The sequence below is a fragment of the Mesocricetus auratus genome, unplaced genomic scaffold (assembly GCF_017639785.1).
Source record: "Mesocricetus auratus isolate SY011 unplaced genomic scaffold, BCM_Maur_2.0 Super-Scaffold_100053, whole genome shotgun sequence".
Classification (NCBI taxonomy): Eukaryota; Metazoa; Chordata; class Mammalia; order Rodentia; family Cricetidae; genus Mesocricetus; species Mesocricetus auratus.
In genome coordinates, this window is record NW_024429230.1 from 878,828 (window position 1) to 902,471 (window position 23,644).

A 23,644-nucleotide genomic window follows, 5' to 3' on the forward strand; every position below is an offset into this window, starting at 1 on the left:
CAAGGGACAAAACTGGTATTATTCCAATTGCTGGGTTCTCGGCAGGGAGGGATAAAGGACAGGAAAATCTCAAACCCAGGAACCATCTTTTCTTGAGGTTCCTAACAGTTCCATTTTGATAAGCCAAAAACCACAATGCCTTTCAGGTTTCTGTCTACAGACTCACACGAGAGAACTAAAGGCCCTTTTCATTCATGGAACAGTAAATTATTTTGTGTCTTTGACTGTTTTCTTGGATGCAGTACAAGAGCAACAAGACTTTAATGACTAGAAGCAGGTGCTTCCCCACCCAGCTCTCTTGGATCAGGGAGACAATTCTGTCCACGTGAGCACATTAAAAAAAAAACACGTAAATAAGACAGAGTGCCATGAAGACAGAACGTCTTTGTGTTTTGGCATCTACAAATGCAGCTGCTGCGCAAGTCTTTTTCCCCTCAAACGCACAGCCTTCCTTGCCTTTAAACAGAGAACAGCTTTTTATTTCTCTCTCAGAATGTCCCAGCTTTACATATAAAATAATTTCTGTTTTTGGATGCCTGGGCTCATTTATTTCTTTCTTCCTATGACAGTGGCTTCCTCTGGCTTCCTTGTCACACTGGACCTCCTAGGTGCCATCCACCTGCGTGGGGGAAGTGACACTTCAGACAGGAGGTTGATGCCACAGATTCGCCCAGACTTTGGATAGTGGTACCCCGAGGCTGCGTGTCACCACAGCTGAAACTGTAGTTAGGTCAGTCTCGCCAAGGGATGCCTCTGAAGCAAGTGTCCTCGAGAGCTCTGGGGTGCTGTGTGCCTCTCCTCTCCAGGGTGGCCTGGAGAAGTCCTCAACCCTTCTGTTTTCCTTGGCAGTGAACCCCAGAACCATTTCAAGTTCACCTTCCATTTCTCAGGAGGCCTCTGGAGATGCTGGCTGCTTTTCTCCGCGTGGCAGCTCACCCCAGTAATTGGCACACAAGACTCCTTGAAATGGCCCCTCAGCCCTGGAGTTCTAGAGTGAAGTCCAGCTTTGGAATTTGGGTGGGTGGACTGACTCTTGCTGGGAGCCTACAGAAAATGTTAATCCCACCAATTGAGAATAAAACTCCTACCACAATTTAAAGCCAAATTTGAAGGAAGCTTTAATTAAATACTGGCCAGGTGGACAGACTGTGACCTGGTCCATATCTAGGTTCCCAGAAAATGGCCCTAAAATAGTTAAGTATTAGAGACGGCAAGGCATAGGAAGAAAACGTCCTCACTAATTCTAATACTTTAAGGCCCACAGTGTTAGGATGTCTTCCAGACGACAGCCCAACTCCCACCTCTCACGCTGTCTAGCAACCCCTTCCGCAGGCATCATACACCCATGTGCTCAGCTCTTCAGGGTTCCAGTTCTGATGCGGGCTGCCCAATTTGTTTAGCATTTTGATTCTCATGATCATTCTTTTCCTATACCTTCTGGAAATAAAAGAACCTAAATGTAGTCTGTGAATATAAGCCTCTGGAGGTTAGGGAATTAGTCAGTCCTTGAGGCTTGTTGATGGCGGGGAAGACAACTTCCATTGGTCTTGTGTGGTCAAAGAACGTGAAAGTCCTTCAAGACAAGGCGAGGTCATGTACATATTGAACTTTGTGGCACCCTAAATGCCAAGAGAAGATTTTTCATATCTTGTAAAAATCTTAAATGCATCGAGAGCAGACAGAATAGCATGACCAGCTTCCATGTACCCACAATCCAACACAACAATGACCAGCTTATGGCTAATTTAAGTTCCTTCATGTTGATTGCCTGTATATGTATCCTACTCCAGATCGTTTTGAGTGAGGCACATGCATATAGGTATTCCAGAATATAACTCTAAAAACTAACTTTTTGTTTAAAAATGCCTATACCTTTAAACAGGGCAATAATAATTCCTTAATATCACCAGATAACCATCCAGTTTAATAAAGACTCTTTTGCAAGGGGGGTTCTTTTTGCTATGTAACCCAAAATAACTTACAACTCACTATATAACCAAGCTGGTCTCAAACTCACAGCAATGTTCCTTCCTAAGCCTCTAAGAGCTGGAGTTGCAGGCCCAACTATAAAAATATTTGTCCAACTTTAGGGGGAACACAAAAATAACTGGCTATTATCTCACTTGCAATTCTCTCTCCTTATAACTAAAAAGAGCTACCTTCTAGACTTCTTAATCAGAAAAGCATCCACATATCCTATATTATTACTTCCTTTAAATTGTTGACAATGTACCAGTGAGTTTAAGCCTTTATTTATATTCAATGAGTATTTTGATCTTTTGGTCTTAGAATGGAAAGGATAAAGATCATTAAAAGTTACCTATCACACTTACTACCATTGCCAGTGCAGACAGACATTTCCATAACACACAAAGTGGCAAAAACACTAAAACTTCAAGATAATGAACACAGACAAAGACAGGCCAGAACACAGCACTGCTTCTAGTGAGAAATCAGAAACTGGTATGATATTTTATACAACACAATGGCCAGTTTACTAACTTTGCCATAACAAAAGATGAGGGTCCTCACAAATTACCAGTAATATTAGAATCAATACCATATCTACATCTTGCATTGGGGAAATTAAAGGACTCTTGTGGATATGCACAGAAATCTATATTAGGTTTTGACTGCCATAAATTCTGGAAAGGAAGAAATCATGATTTCTATATCTTCTATTGTAGTTATACCCTTTTTGATTAAAATGTGCAGTCTGAACTCAAAATTTTCAAAAGGATGAAGGACTCAGTTTAAATTATCCAAATTATCTCAACGGTAAAATCAGCTGACGATAGAATACCCACAGCCTTGGAGGACTTAAGAGAGACTAATCAAAAAATAACACAATTATGCTCCTATCCATAGGTAATCAAAATAAGGAAACTAAACACAAGTGTATAGTAACTGGAATAGACATAAAGACTTTCTTCCTCATGTGTAGACTTTTATTACTAGCTAAGATTTCTAGGGAGCAAACTAGAAATCTAATTTCCTGTTTTAAGCAGTGTAGGAAAATAGGTTTACTCTCTGATACTGGCCATGAAGGATAATGAAAAACCTTTCTATTGCTATAGTCTAGAAAAAACTGGGTTGATAATGAATAATTTCTCAGATCACTTTATACACTGTGCTAATCTTTCAGTACTTAAAAGGAACAGTCACATGGTACAACTCAGAAGATATTAAAGTATTTTCCCCTCTAAATTCTCAAATTTGCCACAGCTAAACAGTCTAACTACTCTCTTAACACAGAAGTTTCTGGCATCTTATAATACAAAACCTACTTCCTTCATCACCCCACCCCACTAGGCACCACTCGCCAGCTTATTCTAGGATTTTTTAATCCTAATTGAAAAATTAAATTTAATCAATCAAAGCAATATTCTTCTTTGCCTATAACAAAAAGTACTCTCTCCTACGTGCCGGCACTATAAAAGCTCTAGTACAATCCCTGGAAGAAGAACAAAATCTTTGTCGAATACTAAGTACAGAGGATCGGATTTCCTCCCAGAACAGAGACAAATGAATATGCCAACACCAAAGTAAAGTTATACCCAGTAGACAGGGGGTGCAGGAGGAATCCAACATGAACAATAAGAACTCTGGGCTATGGGTGATGACAATTTAGGTCAGAAAAAGCCATTTAATCATAATAGATGGGACTAGGTTGGGTTTTCAAAGGAAACAGTAATTGGTACAACACAATCTTCTTTTTGTTAAATCGGAGCTGACAGGCATTAAGGTTCAGAGTAAGCAAAATGCTACAGTGACACTGTATCGATTCTCTTTGTTTAACTGATTAATTTATTTGTATATGACTGTATGCATGCGTGTGGGTACAAGTGTACCACAGCATATGTGTGGAGGTCAGAGGACAGCTTGCAGAAGTTGGTCTCTTTCCATCATGTGGGTCCTGGCGATTAAACTACAACTACTCAGGTCTCAAACTTGATGACAAACACCCTTACCCACTGAGCTATCTTGTTGACACAAATTCTTTAAAACAAAGGTCACTACCAGTAATTTGCATGTCAGAACTAAAGGTTGAAATTAATATATAGATTTACTACCAATTAACATGGGGGGAGAACAGTATATTTCATTGTACCAAAAGAAAAGGATAATAAATATTATATAGAAACCACCATAAAACAATTGGAGGCACTGGATACAACATACAACTTGACAGATGCTGAGAAAAGAAAAATAATAAAGACATCAATGCATTCCACAGAAGGCCATGGACGAACATTTGAGGAGGTTGTAATAGCATTTTTGTCAGCTGCCAGCTCACAAATAATGACAGGGAGACTTCTTTTTTTTTTTTTTTTTTTCGAGACAGGGTTTCTTTGTATTGTTTTGGAGGCTCTCCTGGAACTCGCTTTGTAGACCAGGCTGGCCTCGAACTCACAGAGATCCGCCTGCCTCTGCCTCCTGAGTGCTGGGATTAAAGGCGTGCGCCAGCAACGCCTGGTGACAGGGAGACTTCTTATTAAAAGTTTGGCCATTGGCTTAAGCTGGTCTCACAAGCTCTTACAACTTAAATTAACCCATTTACATTGATCTACATTCTGTCACTAGCACTACCTCTCTTCCATGATACACTTCCTGTTTCTTCTCCATGTCTCCTGGTGTCTCCTGTACGCCTAGATTCTCCTGCTCTTCCTCTCTCTCCCCAGAAATTCTGCCTATACCTCCTGCTTAGCTATTGGATATTCAGATTTTTATTACAGCAACCACAGCAATACATCTTCACACAGTGTACAAATATCCCACAACAGGAGGTGGTGCACGGTAAAATTCTGTACCCAGAGAATGGACAGGTGCACAACCCAGCAAAACTTAGGGGGCAGAGCCTTCATCTAAACATGGGACATGTAGCCAGCTGGCCTCTGATTCATCTAGGAGCATGTGAGGGTGTGTGTGTGTGTGTGTGTGTGTGTGTGTGTGTGTGTGTGTGTGTGTGTGTGTGCGTGTGTGTGTGTGTGTGTGTGTGTGTGTGTGTGTGTGTGTGTCTGTGTGTGTGTCTGTGTGTCTGTGTGGTGTGTCTGTGTGTCTGTGTGTCTATGTGTGTGTCTGTGTGTGTGTGTGGTGTGTGTGTGTGTGTGTCTGTGTGTGTCTGTGTGTGTGTGTGTGTGTGTGGTGTGTGTGTATGTGTGTCTGTGTGTAGAATGCATGCCAGGATCACCTTCAGGGCAAAATAGGAGTTACGATCAAAATGACATTAGTCCCATCAAGTCACTATATTTTCCAATTAAAAAATAATAATAAATCTGGTCAGACTAAGTAGTAACACCATGAGGAAAATATAAAAATTGTAAAAATCTTCCGAATTATGGATCCCAAAATAGAACCTCTGACACCCTAAGTCTGTCTCCCCATCTTCTCTGAAGTCTCAAGATGCTTCCTCAAGCCAAAAAGGGAAGCTCTGTTCTGCTTGGATGTCTTTGGACATGTACCATAAAGCTTGAAGGCTAGTTTGCCTCTCTTTGGATTATAAAATACTAATATTCAAATAACAATTTTTTACTCTGAAAAAAGAAACATATGACTCTGTTGGTTCTCCAAGAGTCCCTCCCAAGTCAAAAGCTATACTAAGTCAGACATAGTGGCTTATACCTGCAATCCAGCACTGAGGAGCTAAGGCAGGAGGAGTTTTACAGTTTAAGACCCCTATCTCAAATAAATAGTATAGTAAAGTCCCAACCAGTCAAGGCATATGAGTTTCCAGTTTCGGGAAAATCTAATTCCCAGGGTCTCTCCAAGATTAGTATTTCCTCAGAAAGTATCTGCCAGCCTGATTTTAATGCCATGAATCAGACATGCCTTGAACTTACTGACCAAGAAGACAATCTGTTGATATAAAAATGTCATTTATAAATTTAAGTAAAATGTTATTTTGCTTGGATCTTTCTAAATATGCCTAGTAGGAAATGTTACAATCAACTTATTAAAGACTTAGTTTGTTAAAATTTATATTTAAACTAATTAACTTACAATTTATTTTTTAACAATTTCATACATGCATATGATGTATTTTGATTATATACCTCCCCCATTATTGATACTGTTTTGTTACAAGTTACAGTGGTTCATATTCGGTATAGAGAAAAGATATCTGCAACCCAATGACAGAAAGTTCAGAGGACTCACTCAACTCTTCCCAGGATCCTATAATGGGCGCTAGGCCAGAACTTGAAACTAGAAGTGAAAGAATAAAACCAAGTTCAAAGCCAGTCTAGTCTACAACCAGGTAAACATAAAATAGCACCCTGATTTAGAAACAAAACCACAAAATATTTCCAAACAAGGCTAGCAATGCAGTTCAGTTGGTGAAGCTTGCCTGGCGTGCATAGAGCCCTAGGCTTAACCCCTGATCAGACAACAGTGCTTAGTAGTGCATGACTGTAATCCCAGCACACACAGAAGGTAGAATCATGAGGATCACTCTCAGCTACGTAGTGAGTTCAAGGCCAGTCTAGGCTAATCTTGACAACATAAGAACCCATTTCAAAAAAATTTTAGTCAACTATTACATATAACCAATATAAATTATAAATTCAAGAGTATTTAGCTCACAATTTCTACTTTAAGCTAAAAGTCAACTACATTAGCTATATAATGATCACACCTAGACAGTATTGACAAGCGAAGAATTCAGCTTTCAGGTTGGGCATGGTGGCACACGCCTTTAATCCCAGCACTGGGGAGGCAGAGGCAGGTGGATCTCTGTGAGTTTGAGGCCAGCCTGGTCTACAGGGCGAGTTCCAGGACAGCCTCCAAAACAACACAGAGAAACCCTGTCTCGAAAAACAAAAACAAAAACAATCTATTGGACATCTGAACCAAAAAAACACAGGAGAACTACATGTTAGTCAAAGATACACACCAACCAAGGACCATCAGGTTTCTTTTTCTTAGCCAAATTTCTCATTTTCTTTATCTCTACACAAATGCCCAGTTTTATTTCCTCAGAACCTGAAAATATGAGGTAGAGAACTGGAAGAAAGAATTGAGTGGGGAGTTAAGCATGGTAGTGAACACCTTTAAGCCCAGCACTCAGAGTCAGAGACAGGCAGACCTGAGTTCAAGGTCAGCCTGGTCTACAAAGTGAGGACAGTCAAGGCTGCTACACAGAGAAACCCTGTCACAGCGGGGGAAAAAATAATTGCCCTAATTTACCAAATCCCCTCAATATGAATTTGGCAACCTAAAGATACTGAGAAGAAGCAATCTAAGGAGCTTACCTTGAGAGCACAGAAAATGCAGGAGTCGCCCATGCACTTGTGAGTTGTAAGCTGCCGAAAGCTACGGCGGAAGATGTCCAAGTGCCACAAAACCTTCCAAAACAGGGGACACTCATTAGTCTATAAACGGGACACTCAGTCTACAAACAGGGGACACTCATTAGTCTGCAAACAGGGGACACTCATTAGTCTACAAATGGGACACTCAGTCTACAAACAGGGGACACTCATTAGTCTACAAACAGGGGACACTCATTAGTCTACAAACAGCCTTCAAAGTTAAGAATTCAAGCAAACAGGGAATGACTGTGGAAAAATGAATCTTCATGCTCAGAACAAAAATCATTCTAACATTTTCAAACACATCTCAAAAAGGTGAAGCATCGGGGTGGAGAAGGCTCAGTAGTTAAGAGCACACACTGCAGCTGGGCAGTGGTGGCGCACGCCTTTAATCCCAGCACGAAGGAAGCAGAGGCAGGTGGATCTTTATGAGTTCGAGGTCCCAGGACAGCCAGGGCTACACAGACAGCCCACTATTACTTTTTATCCTATTGACTGAAGGAACATTATGTAAAAATTTAACATTATGCTTCAAGCTTTTAATACAAAATTAATGGTAGTCAGCCGGGTGGTGATGGCGCACACCTTTAATCCCAGCACTCAGGGGGCAGAGGCAGGCGGATCTCTGTGAGTTCAAGGCCAGCCTGGTCTACAAAGCAAGTTCCAGGACTGTTACACAGAGAAACCCTGACTTGGAAGGAAAAAAAAAAAAAAGCATTAGCTGCTCTTCCAGAGAACCCAGCTTCAATTCTCAACACCCACTTGGTGGATCACAACCATTTATAGTGAGATTTGATACCCTCTTCTGGTATAAAGGCACTCACATACATAAAATAGAGCAGATAAAGCACTCACATACATAAAGTAAATAAATAAATAAATCTTCCCCCCCCCTCCCCTTGTTTTTTTCAAGACAGGGTTTCTCTGTGTAACAACTCTGGCTGTCCTGGAACTAGCTCTGTAGACCAGGCTGGACTTGAACCCACAGAGATCCACCTGCCTCTGCCTCCAAGTGCTGGGATTAAAGAAATGTGCCACCACCACCCAGCTAAAAAAGAAAAACAAGAGGGGCCAGAAAGATGACTCTGCCCTTTACACAGATATACATGCAGGCACCAATGAACATAAATTAAAAATAAATTGTGTGTGTGTGTGTGTGTGTGTGTGATGTCTCGGTATGAATGTATAAAGCCATCACAGGGGCACACACCTTTAATCCCAGCATTTAGGAGGCAGAGACGGGTGGATCTCTGTGAGTTAAAGAACATCCTGGTTTACAAAGAGAGTTCTAGACCAACCGAGGATACATAGTGAAGCCTTGTCTTTAAAAGGAGGTGGGGCTCCCCACCCTGGCTAGGTGTCATCCACCCTGTATCCTATTATGTGTCTGAGTGTGTGTGTGGGGGGAGTTCTGTACTAATTTCCATGGCCCGTGGCTTTTCCTTCCATGCATCATCCCCCCCCGCATGCCCAGGGGCCACCCACCTGGCATTACTGCATGGTGGGGTCATTGGGGGAGGGGGTGGGGCTCACGCTGTCCTGTGGTCTTGAGATTTTTATTTTTGCATATGTAATCCATCCTGTACAGGTAGCTAACTTTGTAAACGCTGTGTATTCCCTTTGCCCCCATGGCTGCTGGTGTAAATAAACTGTATCTCCCGTTGGTAAAAAAAAAAAAAAAAAAAAAAAAGGAGGTGGGGGCCAGGCGGTGGTGGTGCACGCCTTTAATCTCAGCACTCAGGAGGCAGAGGCAGGCGGATCTCTGTAAGTTCGAGGCCAGGCTGGACCGATAGCCTCCAAAACAATAGAGAGAAACCCTGTCTCATAAAAACCAATAAAAAAAAAAAGGAGGTGGGGGCAGTGGTTTCTGGGGGATGGCTCAGTGCTTAGAAGCACTGACTGCTAGAACCACTGACTGCTCTCCCAGAGAGCCCAGACTCAATTCCCAGCACCCACATGGCAGCTCTCAACTTCTTTTGGTCTCTTTTTCAAGACAGGGGTTTCTCTGTATAGCTTTGGAGCCTGTCCTGGAACTCACTCTGTAGACCATGCTGGCCTTGAACTCACAGAGATCCACCTGCCTCTGCTTTCCCAGTGCTGGAATTAAAGGCGTGTGCCACCACCGCCCAGCAGCTCACAACTTGTATAACTCATGTATACGATGACCCTGGTCTTCAAGGGTACATATACTCACATGTAGACAACATACCTTTACAGAGTTTAATAGAAACAATCTTTTTGAAGAAAACAACACTAAAATTGCCCTGAAGTACCACGCCAGGGCACACCTAGAGTTTCTGCTACTTGCAAGCTACTTGGGGGTGGAGAGATAGCTCAGTGGGTCAGTTACTTGTTGCATAAACATGAGAACCAGAGTTCAAATCCCAGCACCCAGGAAAACGTTGAGTGTGTATGGCAGTCCTGCCTGTAATCTCAGTGCTGGGTAGGCAGAGAAGAAGATCACCAGAGAAAGCAGACACTCACAAGTGCACCCACACACATCACAACACAGGCACATGAAAGGAAAGACACTATTCTCAAGATACAGCCTAAATTTTGAAACAGATTAACAGCACTTCTATTATTAATCTCCAATTTACAAATTAAGTAACTGACATTCAAAAAGACAATTTTTCTTGCCTAAAATCACAAATAAATATGATCCCAGGTTACAGACTTCAGAAAGAAGTTGTCAATCATCGCATCTCAAAGTTTCTGCAGACACAGCTCTGTGGACTAAATGTCAGTTGTCACAAAGAAGGAAGGAGGTGGCCTTACCTGCAGGGCGCTGTTGAGGAAGCAGCTGTTCTGCCCTGGCTCATTGCTGAGGCCTTTACTGGGGGCAATAGACATTGAGCTTCGAGGTGCAAACATCCCTTGAACACTACCACGGCTTCCTGAAAAATAATTTCTTTTCCAAGACATTATTGTTCACATTGGCCCCAAAAGCACTCACATTAAAGAAAAGAAAAGAAAAAAAAAAAGGCCTTCCATCTTTTTGGCAGGAACTTGTGTCTGTTGAAGTCCTCAAAGGAAAAGAATGCAGAAGTGTGTTTATATTGGAAGAGCTGAGTTTATAACCTCCCAAGCATCACATATGTAAGTTCAAAGAATGAGTTCCCTTGAGATCCGGGTGACAAAGCTGCCCTTCACTTGCCCCGGTGTTCAAACTGTAACTTGGCACATGACCAATGGAGAGAAGTTCTTAAGTATTGCTTCCTTCTATGCGGCCCAAAAGTCCTGGTGAAACAGGAGTCCTCAACTCAACAGTATCCAAGACAGGCTAAGTAAGACAAGCTCTTCAGCCTTCTTTCTAACACTTCTTGTGGACTGAAGACTTCTCCAGCTGGAAGGAGAGGCAGGGACCCCACACACTCCTCGTCGCCCTCTCAGTGCCTTGTCTCATCATCCTCTAGCAAGGCCCAAGCCCCACACAACTGGAGAGACGCCACCAAACCAACAAGTTTGTCTGCATTCGCAGTAGGATTTTTGTTGATCTTCCTTTCTGCACTTTTTAAATATGCTCCAAATTTCTTCTGTCCTCTCTACCAGATCTTCAGAAGGTCTCTTCTCTTTTGTTCTGAGACAGAGTATCCAACTGTGCCAGAGAGCTTTAACAGAAAGGAAAAAAATAAAAAGCTTACGTCACTTAATGACTCTACTGGCTTTGCACTGTTCTGCCAAGATCAACGCTGCCTCACCTCTCAGTATAAACTTGAAACCTTGGCAAACATTGGTGAGAGAGAGGGAGACAGAGACAGAGACAGAGAGACAGAGACAGAGAGAGAGAGACAGAGAGAGAAAGACAGAGACAAAGACTGACACTATGAACCAACAACAAAAAAGGGAAATGCTAAACTAAAGGAAAAAAGTATAGGCAGCTTCACTTTCATGGGAAATCTCTCTGGTATTTTGAAAAAAAAAGCTGAACTGGACAGAAATAAAAACCACTTTTCCAGAATGAGGTGAAGAAGAGCAAAAATAAGAACTCAGCTGTCTTCTTGGTGTCACCAGTAAAGCACTGTTATTAAGGTGTGTCCCATGCGTGGCTATGAAAACCTGCTTACAGGTGGGGGCACGTCATCAGTCTGGGCCCCATCCTCGGGAAGTGAGGCTCCGTCCCAGAGAATCACTCATGGTCAGTGGACCACACGTCCTTAATATCCAGTTCAAAAGACTCAAGCATGCTGCCTCATCTGTTCACTTGTTTGACGGATCAGAAAAAAATAATTTGAGTTATAAATCACTTAACCCTCAAATTACATAGATGGGTTCAGAATGAGAAATCATCCCCTAACCAACTTTGGCTCCAATCAACTAAAATGTTATGAGACAGCCAAGTGAATAATATCAAATCAAGCACCATTCCTGGAAAGAAGTTATGTCATCCCCGGGTTTTTGTTTGTTTGAAAGACAGGGTCTCACTATGCTGGCCTGGAACTTTCTATATAGACCTAGGGGGCCTCAAACTCAGAGTGCTAGGGTTACACGTGTGTGTCAACCATATCCAGGCAACTTCCAGGAGTCAGGTCACTAGTTTTGGCCACCAGTGCCTGCACCCACTGAGTCGTCTCAATGACCCATGTTTCTATTTTGAGATGGGGTCTTAATATTTAGCTTTGGCTGGCCTAGAACTCATGACACATACCAGGATGACCTCAAACACTCAGCAATCTTCCTTCCTGTCCAAGTACAACTACATCTGGCAACAGTGCTAAGTTTGAAATATCTCCTCAAACTTTCCTTTAGATAGTCCAGGTGCCACCATATCATCACTGGACAGGAAAGGCAGAGGGATTATGAGTTTGAGGTCAGCCTACGCTAAATAGCAAGACTATCTCAATAAACAAATTTTAAGGGCTTAAAAAGTTTGGGTATGGTAGCACATATCTTTAATCTCAATACTCAGGAGACAGAAGCAGGCATATCTGTGAGATGAAGGCCAGCCTAGTCTACATAGTGAGTTCTAGGCTAGCTAGGGCTATACAGTGAGACTGCCTAAAACAAAAAACAATCAATGAAAACTAAAATGGGCAAGGTAGGTATGGGGGTATACATCTGTAACCCTACTCAAGAAGTGCAGCCAGGGGAATCATGAGTTCCAGGCCAGCCTGTTCTACATATCAAAACCCTGTTTCAGCCAGGTGAAAAGCAAAAATGAGCTGGGCAGTGTGGGTCCATGCTATAGTTCTAGCACTCGGAAGGCAGAGGCAGGTAGATCTCTGAGTCTGAGGCCAGCCTGATCTACAGAGTAAGTTCCAGGACAGTCAGGGCTACACAGAGAAACCCTCTCTCAAAAAAAAATGCTTTAAGGTTTTAATCATTGTCTAGAGAGTAAGTGACACCGTCAATCAGTGTGTCCAGGGGAAAAACTGAGGTACAAGAATACTGACTGGTTGCATAAGACTATTCCCCTTTTTCTACATTCCTGAGCTATTTATAATCTTCATAATCTACATGTCACAATTAAAGTATTTGGTTATACATTGTATGATCACACTACTCACTGTTTTATTACTCGTCTTTGTTTTATATAGTATCAGTCATATATCGTATGATTATATAAAATAAAATATTATCTAGTATCAAGCATATGGTGACACTATACTGGCATTCTTTATTTAATCTTCACGATAGCCTACCAGGTAGATACTAATAGTTCAACTTTACAGAAGAGTAAACTGGGGCTTAAAGACATCAGCTTGCCTAACTGATGTGTGGCAGAGCTGGAACTGGGTGGCTATGATGCTGTCAATTATGTGTCCAATGTATTCCCAAAGCCCCACCAGTGGCAATCATAAGAAGCATTTAACACACATTGCCTGGAGATTGATGTAGGGCCAGGAGAAACCCACATCTCCCCCAAGGACTGTAAGACTCTTACTCCTCTACATAACCCTCATGAACACGGTACTCAAGGCCACGCAGCAACTTCCAACAAGCCACACAGCATTCCTGGAACCCAACTGCCGCAAAGGAGAACAAGCACCAAGCCTCCACTTGGCTCACAGCAGAAGGCACTTGGCAGGCAGGTGGGGTTTCAGTCTTGCCTGTCCTGTGACACATCCCCGAGCATACAGAGCAAAGAAGAAAGACAGGGGCAGAAAGAGGATTCTCGGGCTCTGAGTGGCAGCATTATGTGTGGACAGCAGTAAGTTCTCACTCTAGTTAGGTATGTCAGAAACTAAAGGTAACAACCAAAAAAAACAAGGATAAGGAAGGCAGTAAAAATGTTTCAGGCAAACACTGATGACAAAAACATTCCACTTAAATGTTTGGGTCTACATCTAGTACTGAGTAGCACAATTGTTCTGCAGTGTCATCTACTGAAGATACATGAGAATATAAATGGTATCTCTAGCTATATGGCTCTAATAACCTGTTTTTAAAGAAAATCAGAACCTTTTAAGCAATACTGAACTACAGTAACATGTCTGCCACTCACTCTCAAATAATACAGAAAGAAAGGAATATGCATGTATGCACACACAAACACATAGAAAAGGAGTACAGAGTTAAACAAATATGTGAGTATGACACAGTGTCAGCAGAGGACAGACAGGGATCTAACACACAGACCCTGCCCTGACCCCTGACCCCAGAGAATATGTGAGTATGACACAGTGTCAGCAGAGGACAGACAGGGATCTAACACAGAAGAGGACGGCGAGAACTGAAGTAAAAGACAGTGCTCTACTTCTTCATTTTTGCTCTTATGTTTAATTCCAGGCAGATTATCCAGGACAGGAGCCTGAACTTCTATTTCACTAAATGACTGAGAGTTAATGTAATAGCATGAAAATACTAGCAATTCTGAAAACGAACAAATAATTAATTCAATCAATAAGTGAACTGTGATACCTAAAAACAAAAATATTAATTTTGTTTTAGGGACCTCAGAAAATGAGAAAGTTGTAAGCCACAAGGAATATTTTATTCTAATTTTAGAAATATATATACATACATAAAGTTTCATAATTTAAGTGATATTTCAGAACAAACTATATAACAGAAGAAAATCTGAATTTCATTATTATTCTTAAAATACAAAGTTTAAATTAAGCCAAATAACTGAATCTATAGTAAGCAATAGAGGTATACTTAAGGTCTACAGAGGAGACAGAAAGACAGCTTACAGGTTAAAGGCATGTAGTGCTCTTGCAGAGGACCTGAGTTTGATTCCCAGCACCCACATGACGTGGTTCACAACCACCTGTAACTCCAGCTCCAGGGTGATCCCACGCCTCTAGCCTCCACTGGCACCAGCACTCACATCCACATACAAACACACGTTTCAAAAACTAATACCCCCACACAAATACACATAACTTAAAATAATCAATCTTTTTAAAGGTCTACAAAGACGCACTCTGCTAACAATGATTAAAGTGGCAGTGCCTTAGTATGTGTGCACATGTTCATATGTGTTATATGTACACGTAAATACACATGCGTCTAGAGGCCAGAGGCTGACACGTCATCTCTTCCTCACTCTCAACCTTGTTCTCTGAGACAGGATCTCTCACTGCCCTGGATCAACTGGATCAACCTTGTTCTCTGAGACAGGATCTCTCACTGCCCTGGATCAACTGGATCAACCTTGTTCTCTGAGACAGGATCTCTCACTGCCCTGGATCAACTGGATCAACCTTGTTCTCTGAGACAGGATCTCTCACTGCCCTGGATCAACTGGCCATCAAGTCTCAGTGCCCTCCTGTTTCTGCCTCCTCAGCACTGGGTTGCAGGCGTTTGCTACTATGACAACTTTTTACATGGGGATGAGGGATCCAAACTGAGGTCTGCATGTTTCATGGCAAGCCCTAAATCCACTAACCCTCAGATCCCAGAACCTGTTTCCACTGACTGAACTCCTGCTCTTCCTGACTCTGCACCCTGAGTGGAGCTTGTGGGATCACATCCAGCTCTTAAATAGATTGTTTCGTTGTATCTCGCATGAGACTTGTCTTGTGTAGCCCAAACAGGCCTAGAACTTACTATGTAGCTAAAGCTCGCCTTAAAATGCTGGTCTTTTGTCTTCTGCCATAGGATAACTGAGATTGGAAGGATGTGTCACCACACCCAAGTCAAACAGATTTTTTTCTCTTCTTTTCTAAATTACGTTTATCTGTTTGCTTGCTTAGTGTGATTGTGTATATTTGTGGGGGTATGCATGTAGAGGTTACAGAACAACTTGTGGGAGTCTGCTCTCTCCTCCATCACATGGAGTCTAGGAATTTAATTTCGGTTGTCAGGCTTGGCAGTAAGTGCATTAACCAGATAAGCAGTTACATCTGTCCCCAAAATAGATTTTTAAAAAATAAGGATCACTCCTACTTTCCCAAGTCCCAAGCAAGGAAATGATGTCTAATTGAATCATTCCTACTCAACATATCCTGAAGATAATATCCTGTGCAATAATGTAAGAAAAAAAGACAAAAGTACATTGACTGAAAGAAAGGGACTAATGATAGTCACATCTTACAGTGAGGAGTCTCTGGTCACTTTCTGAGGGGCCAATTGAGAGGGGAGATCAGTGGGAGTGGGGAGGGACGGGAAAGAGTAGAGAAGGTGAGTATGAACAAAACACATCACACACATGGATCAAAGCGTCATAATGAAATCCATGTGTGCTTAATATACACTTCTAAAAAAGAACTCCTCACGAGTGGAGGCACACGCCTTTGATCCTAGCACTCGGGAGGCAGAGGCAGGAGGATCTCTGTGAGTTTGAGGCCAGCCTGGTCTACAGAGAGTTCCAGGACAGTCAGGGTTACATAATAGAGAGACCTTTTCTTTTTGTTTGTTTGTTTGTTTGTTTTTTGTTTTTTTTTTTTTTAAGACAGGGTTTCTCTGTATTGTTTTGGAGGCTGTCCTGGAACTCCCTCTGTAGACCAGGCTGGCCTCGAACTCACAGAGATCCACCTGCCTCTGCCTCCCAAGTGCTGGGATTAAAGGCGTGCGCCACCAATGCCCAGCTTAGAGAGACCCCCCCTTTTTTTTTTGAAAGTTACTCCTGGACGTGATGGCACACGCCTTTTTTTTTTTAAGATTTTTTTATTTATTTATTAAGTATACAGTGTTCTGCCTCCATGTATGCCTGCATGCCAGAAGAGAGTACCAGATCTCATTACAGATGGTTGTGAGCCACTGTGTGGTTGCTGGAAATTGAACTCAGGACCCCTGGAGGAGCAGTCACTGCTCTTAACCTCTGGGCCATCTCTCCAGCCCCCCGGGAAACCCGTTCTAAAAATAAAATAATAATAATAATAATAATAATAATAATAATAATAAGTTTTAATCACTTCCTACAAGTTTGTCTTTTTTAAAATACAGGCTCAACAAATGGGACTTCTCCCACCCTCCCAAGAACTTCATTAATTAGTACTTAATCCATTATCAGTGTTTTACTAGAATACAAAAAACTTGTATTATAATTGTTTCTTTAATAATTACTACAACCAATACTTGTTAAATAAGAGTTGATGAAGAATAAAGTCTTGTAAAACAAGCAAACTTTCTCCAGATTAGAGATAACTTAGTAATAGATACAACCAATCAGTCCTTGAGCTCTTCCCTGAGTCTACAACCTAAATCACATCACACTTAAATTTTATCTTAGGGTTCCTAAAGTTCTGCGGGGAAACATGCTCTCTGGCCAGGAGGGCAAGCACAACGTTGTTTCTTAACCATATATACTGTCAAAAGTAGTAGACTAGTAACAAGTTGAAAAAAAGAGTTTTAGAGCAACTTACTTGGCCCCTGGAAAGCAAAAAAATAAAATAAAAATGAATTCTATAAATTTACCCTATATAACCCTCTGGTTAAATCACTAAGAACCAAAGATGTTTTTCTCTCCCAATTATTTAAATCACTAAGGAAAGTTTTATAATTTAGATACTTGATTACAACTATGAATTATAAACACATCATTATAAACACATCAGTACCCGGATTATTTCGTACAATAATGGAAATATAATGACACTATCAACAAGAGGAAGACAGGAGGGGAAGTCAAAGACAGCACCATGTTGACTCATTTCTGTCATGAGGACACTGGTGCGGAATGGTACAGGCATCGCCAGTGAGAGAGAGGAAGCCCATGGCTGGGAAGGAAGGTGTGGAGGGTACCAAGGCAAGGCATCAGAAAGATGCAAAACAAAACCCTTCAGGGAGAGCAGCGAAAGACACAAGGCACTGAAATCACTCTAAAAGTATTGTACCAAACCCAGCTTTTGAGTCAGTTCAAATTCTAACTCTACGTACCGGCTCTTTCAACTGTAAAATTGTGATAACGGCCGACACTACTTAAATGAACATTACTGGACACACAGCATGTCCTTAATTCTTAAAAAGTAGGGGTAGTTTTCCTCACACTGCAAGAAGAGGACAGGGAGAAGTTCCACCTATGCATGATTAGGAAAAACAGTATCTACCTGTCGAGTTGTGGTGGGAAATAAAAATGGATGTGTAGCATTTAGCATAGACTAAGAGCTCAGGAAATCATTACAAGTATAACTTCCACTTGAAAAGCAGGCTCAACTAAAATGCAATAAAATATCAACAAGTGTTCCCTAATATTGCCACCAGCACATCTACAGAACCAAAGGTTCTCTCTCTCTCTCTCTTTCTCCTCTCTCTCTCTCTCTCTCTCTCTCTCTCTCTCTCTCTCTCTCTCTCTCTCTCTCTCTCTCTCACACACACACACACACACACACACACACCAACACCACCATTTCTTAGATGAGGGCAAATATACAATCCAGGGAAATATACACATTATGAAACATTGTTCATTGTTCTAGTGGCACTGGAATGAGCTAAGCATCAAATAGAAAACTTTTTTTTTTTTTTTGGTTTTTCAAAACAGGATTTCTCTGTGAAACAGCCCTGGCTAGCCTGCAACGCTCTGTAGACCAGGCTGGCCTTGAACTCAGGGAGATCCACCTGCCTCTGCCTCCAGAGTTCTGGGATTAAAGGTGTGTGAAACCACCTCCCGGCTAAAACATTTTATATTTAAAGGATCAAATACCTCACACCTGAAAGGAACAGGGTCTAATGATCAAATCTAATCTCCTAAGATGCTTTCTAGAAACAATCATCTGCCACTCTGAAATGCTCTGAAACACTTAGCAAACTACTTCCCAGAATGCCAACAACCTCAAAATCCGAATGAATTTTTCCAACACCTATCTGGTGATGGAAAAAAGGAAATCATTGAATCATTGCTTCTGGAACCAATAAGACTGTACATGTTAGCAACAAAACAGGACCTCTGTGACTTCTTTACCCATATGTTGAGTTTGAAAATTAAACATAAGGGACCATACCATAAACTTCTCACAAATAACTTGCTTGAAGGAAATTTAAAAACACTAAACTTATAACTCTTTAAACCTGTACCTCTTCCCTTTAATTCTACTAAGTTCAAATATGTATATTTTTATACACATGTTAGAGAAGGAAAATAAAATATAAAAATTTAATAACTGGAAAAAGAAAGGGCAGAAAAGAGACAACATAAAAAAACTTCAATTTCTAAGTAAAGTGTCACTGTGGGAGAGGGAATAAAAATAAACACTCATAATACTACCTAGTCCTTGTACCCTCCCTCTACACACTTTTAACACAACTACAATGCTTACCAGAAAGCCCATTCGAGCTCAGCAAAACCTGCCAGTAGTCACAAGGGCATTTGTGGGGCAAGTGACACGGGAACAGAACAGAAACGAGGGAATAAGAGGGAGGAGACAAGTCCAACTAACAACAATGGGAAACTGTTCATCTAAACCACAAAGGCACAAAACAGGATATCAGGGATGAAACTTTGTTTTTGTCAATCACCAGGAACTGAACACTAACAATTCACTATGAAGCCAAACGGTACAAAAAAACTGAGGGACAAAGCAAAAGCATCGGGGGAGAACCTACGACAAGCTTCACTTAGGCTTAGAACAATTATATAAGGCTGCTTCCTCCAAAGACATTCCTGACGGCCAGGGTCATCAAAAATTAAGGTTTGCAGGGTGGCAGCTGTTTCTAAAGGGCCCGCCCTAAAAGAGCCTTTTGTAGAGAGACTGTGAGAAGACAGCTTTGCAATGCTCTAGAGAACAGCAAAACAATGTGTCATCTGAACCCTTAATTTAAAAAAACCCAAGACTATCTGCACTTAACCATTTTAACAGGCACTCTTCAGTCTTAAACATTAAAATGGGCTGTGCTATTAGAGAAATTAGGAAATTGGGAGAATAGAAATAATGCAAACTAAGTTGCTGGGACTGTCATTCAATTCAAATCAAGTCTTGAAATCTAAAGGCTCTTCCACCCCAAAGATGACAACCTCTCCACACCTCTTAGGGACCTGCAGCTGGGTCCCACCCTGAACCATGTCATCAGTCAAACAGAACTCACATTTGCAGGCAGGACCAAGACCCAGGGAACCAGTACACATGCGTCTCTGTATTACTCTGCTTATAAAACAGCTTTATTGAAATGAGTTTTTTTACAAGCATACTCATCATCAGAATTCTTGCCTAATACGAAAGTTGGCTATATTTCTATACCTTGAGAGAAAATACATGAGTTCACTAAAACAAGATTTAATTAAAGTTTATTAACAGACATGGACACTGCTCAAAACTAATTAAGCTCTTACATTTTAACAATGTGCTTAAACTAAAGTAGTCCTTTGGCAGCAAAGCAAGTACCACGTTTAAAAGAAACAGATATCATTACTTCTCTTGCTCATTATAAACATTCTAGCCAGGTCTTCTAAAACCTGGTGCCAGGATGTAGAAGTATCTGACATGGAGAAGCGCAGACTCTACTGACGAGTGTTAAGTACAAATAGTGTCCTTGTCTTTTCTCTGTGACAAAGTGTCTGACAGAGCAACTTGAGGAAAAGCGTCTCTGTTGGCTCACAGCAGGAAAGGCTTGGCTGGAGGAGCACGAACAACCGGTCACTCTGCAAAGGTAGTCAGGAAGCTGAGGACGAAACCCTGGAGCTTGGCTTCCTCTCTCATCTCAGTCCAGGCCCCAACCCACATGCAGAGTGGCAATGCCTTTAAACCCTTTCTGAAACATTTCATAGACACACCTTGGGGTGTGTAATTCAATGGTAAATCTAGTTGAAAATGAAGACTAAACGTCACAGGTTGGAAAGATGGCTCAATGGTTAAGAACACTGACTGCTCTTCCTGAGGACCTAGATTTAATTCCCAGCGCCCACATGGAGGCTCACAACCATCTGTAATTCTGTTTCCAGGGGGATCTAATGCCCCCCTCTGGCCTATGAAGGTATTGTACACACATGGTACACATACATGCAAGTTAAACACCCACACACTTGAAAACAAAATTAAAATGTTAATTTAAGTTTCAGGAATATAAAGGGTAGCCCTGTAAGTCATTAAGACATAGTATAGAAGGTCAGAGAGATGGCTCAGAGGTTAAGATTCCCAGCAACCACAGGTGGCTCACAATCATCTATAATGAGATCTGGTGCCCTCTTCTGGTGTAAAGGCATATATGCAGGCAGAAGACTGTATACTAAATAAATAAGTCTTTAAAAGAATTGTTTTAAAAATATATATAGCTGGACAGTGGTGGCACACACCATTTATCCCAGCACTCGGAGGCAGAGGCAGGTGGATTTCTGTGAGTTCGAGGCCAGCCAGGTCTACAAAGGTACACAGAGAAAAAAACAAAAAAACAACACCAAAAAATGATATAGTATAGAAAAAAGACATGGAATAGATCCCAGCATGATAGTACTTGGGAAAGTAGAAGCAGGCAGATCTTATGTGTTCAAGGCTAGTTTAGGCTACATAGTGAGTTCCAGGCTAGCTAACATACTGAGACCCTATCTCCATTAAAAAAAAAAAGGCAAGATAGAGCTGTAGCTAGGGGTATAGGTCAGTGGTAGAACACATTCTTGACATGAAAGACACCCTGGGATCAATCTTCAAAACAAATAAAAAACACTAAGAATTCTGGAAGGGCACTGACTCTGTGGGGCGTTTCCATTAGCAAAGTAGGTGTGGCTTAGTGGATTTAGTATTTTTTTTTCTTACTGCTTTTCTTTATTCTTTGTTTCTGATGTTCATAAAAGCAACCTCCTGTGAGTTCGAGGCCAGCCTGGTCTACAAAGCTACACAGAGAAACCCTGTCTCAAAAAACAACAAATAAACAAACAAAATACTAGGTGAAAGAAGCCAATCTACCTATTAAACGATCCCATTTATATGAACTATCAAGAATAGACAAATATGTAGACAGAAAGATTACTAGTTACTTATAGCAGGGAGAGAATGTGAAGGAAACAACATGACTGCTAACATGTACAGCATTTCTTTGTACAGTGATGAAGATGTTCTAAAGGTAATTCTGGTAGAAGCCACTCGAAATTAAAATCAGTGGGTTGTATACTTTAAATGCCTGAATTATATAGCATGTGAATTATATCTCAATAAAGCTGCTTTTTTTTTTAGTTTTCCTCTTTGCAAAACAAGACACTTTGTTTTACAACTGTGGATTACATTAGGTCTCCATAAGCAGCAGCTGCCACCTGGTAAGACTAGATGGCTTCAAATACGTGGCAAACACGTTCTGTTTATATGTGCCAACTTTGAAGAGCTATTTTAAAGAATAGTTAAGAAAGTCAGACTGTGTATTCTTACTGTTTTGCTATTGCCATTTAAATCAGAAGAGAATGTAATCACAATTTCCCTAGCCAATAAGTCAGTATCAATACAGTTTACATGGTGGTTAGAGGAAAATAACCCTGATTTTAAAACAGAAAGGCTGAAATGGCCCGGCAGAAAACATCAGGTTAGCCTTGGGCTGAGGTAGAAGCCAGAACAGATGAAGAAGACAGGCTGGGTGGTGCTGCCAGACACACCCTCTGCTCCTGCCAGACACACCCTCTGCTCCTGCCAGACACACCCTCTGCTCCAAATCACAAGCATTCCACTTCATGTCTGTAAAACTTCCCCAGCTTATTCATTAGGCATATTTCCCTAGAATACTCACTTAGGAGTCAAATGAAAACCATGTGATAAACAATCTGGCCATGCCTAGGCTGCCAGAAAATAGGGAGCTGAGGAACCTTAGCGCTGAAGGGGCACAAGCAGCACTTGGGGGGCTGAGGCTGAGGCAGGAAGATGGTGAGGTCAGTCAACTTAGGTGGAGGGAGGGAATCAAAACGTATACATTCTTTTTTTCTTTCTTTCCTTTTCTTTAATTCTCTGAGACATGGTTTCTCTATATAACAGTCGTGGCTCTGCCTCCAGTGCTAGGATTACAGGCATGCACCACCATCGCCTAACTCTTTTTGGCTCTTTTTCTTAAAGACAGTGTGCGTGCGTGCGTGCGTGCGTGCGTGCGTGCGTGTGTGTGTGTGTGTGTGTGTGTGTGTACATGTGTCCCACCATGTAGAGACAAGGGATAGAACTCAGGTTGTAAGTTGACATCATTTGCCTTTTCCTGTTGAGCCAGCTCACTGGCTCAACAAAAACAAAAACATATCTGGGGTTCCATGAGATTAAACACTATAATGCTTACAGGAACAGATAAATGTAATCATTACAAACTGCGTATAAAAGGCATTCTAGTTCTTTACAATACACTGGAAAACATTGCTGTTAAAATATGAACACTAATTTAATTTTCAAATTTTTATTATGTTTGTGTTGTGCCTATAAGCAGGAGTGGACTCTTCCCTATCACAAACCACAGACCAGCACTTCAAGAAATAGCATGCGGGGCTGGAGAGGTGGCTCAGAGGTTAAGAGCATGGGCTGCTCTTCGAGAGGTCCTGAGTTCAATTTCCAGAAACCACATGGTGGCTCACAACCATCTGTAATGGGATCTGGTGCCCTCTTCTGGCATGCAGCAATGTAGGCAGAATATTGCATGCATAATAAAGAAAGAAAAAAAGAAAGAAATATCATATACAAACAATTATATGGAGACAAATATAATTTCATAAGACTAGTAATTAGCAAGTCTATTAGTGGGATTGTATGTCTTTTTGTATAAATTACATGTGTGAAATGTCTCAATGAATTATATATGTAAAATATCTCTAATAATTTTTGATAGGTGCTGCTTAACTCTGATTTGCTTTCCATAAAATTGCCTAAAGTTTTATAAGGTTATCCACATGCCAATCCATACTAACACCAAAGGCATTCTCTGAACAAGCCCTGTGTCTTGCATAAGAGGACATGGGCTTGCACAGAGTGGTTGGTCAGCTGTACAACAGGCTGAAGATGTAGCTCACTTGGCAGAGTGTCTGCCTGGCATGTGTGGAGTCCTATGCTTTGTCTCCCCAC

At 41.3% G+C, this 23,644-nt stretch overlaps 1 protein-coding gene across 10 annotated transcripts in view; it reads right to left on the bottom strand.

Annotated features, from left to right (window-relative positions):
- Positions 1-23,644, bottom strand: part of Usp54 (ubiquitin specific peptidase 54) — an 86,548-nt gene that overhangs the window by 52,312 nt on the left and 10,592 nt on the right. For 7 of the 10 annotated variants that reach the window (XM_040735889.1, XM_040735888.1, XM_040735886.1 and 4 more), the window contains exons 1-3: positions 18,956-19,040; positions 10,089-10,921; positions 7,251-7,343 (exon numbers count right to left, since the gene is read on the bottom strand). In XM_040735889.1, the coding sequence (XP_040591823.1) occupies positions 7,251-7,343; positions 10,089-10,235 (240 nt within the window). In that variant the 5' untranslated portion in view covers positions 10,236-10,921; positions 18,956-19,040. Of the gene's footprint in view, positions 1-7,250; positions 7,344-10,088; positions 10,922-18,955; positions 19,042-23,644 lie in introns of those variants that run through there. The other 3 variants (XM_040735882.1, XM_040735883.1, XM_040735891.1) reach the window with 2 other exon arrangements.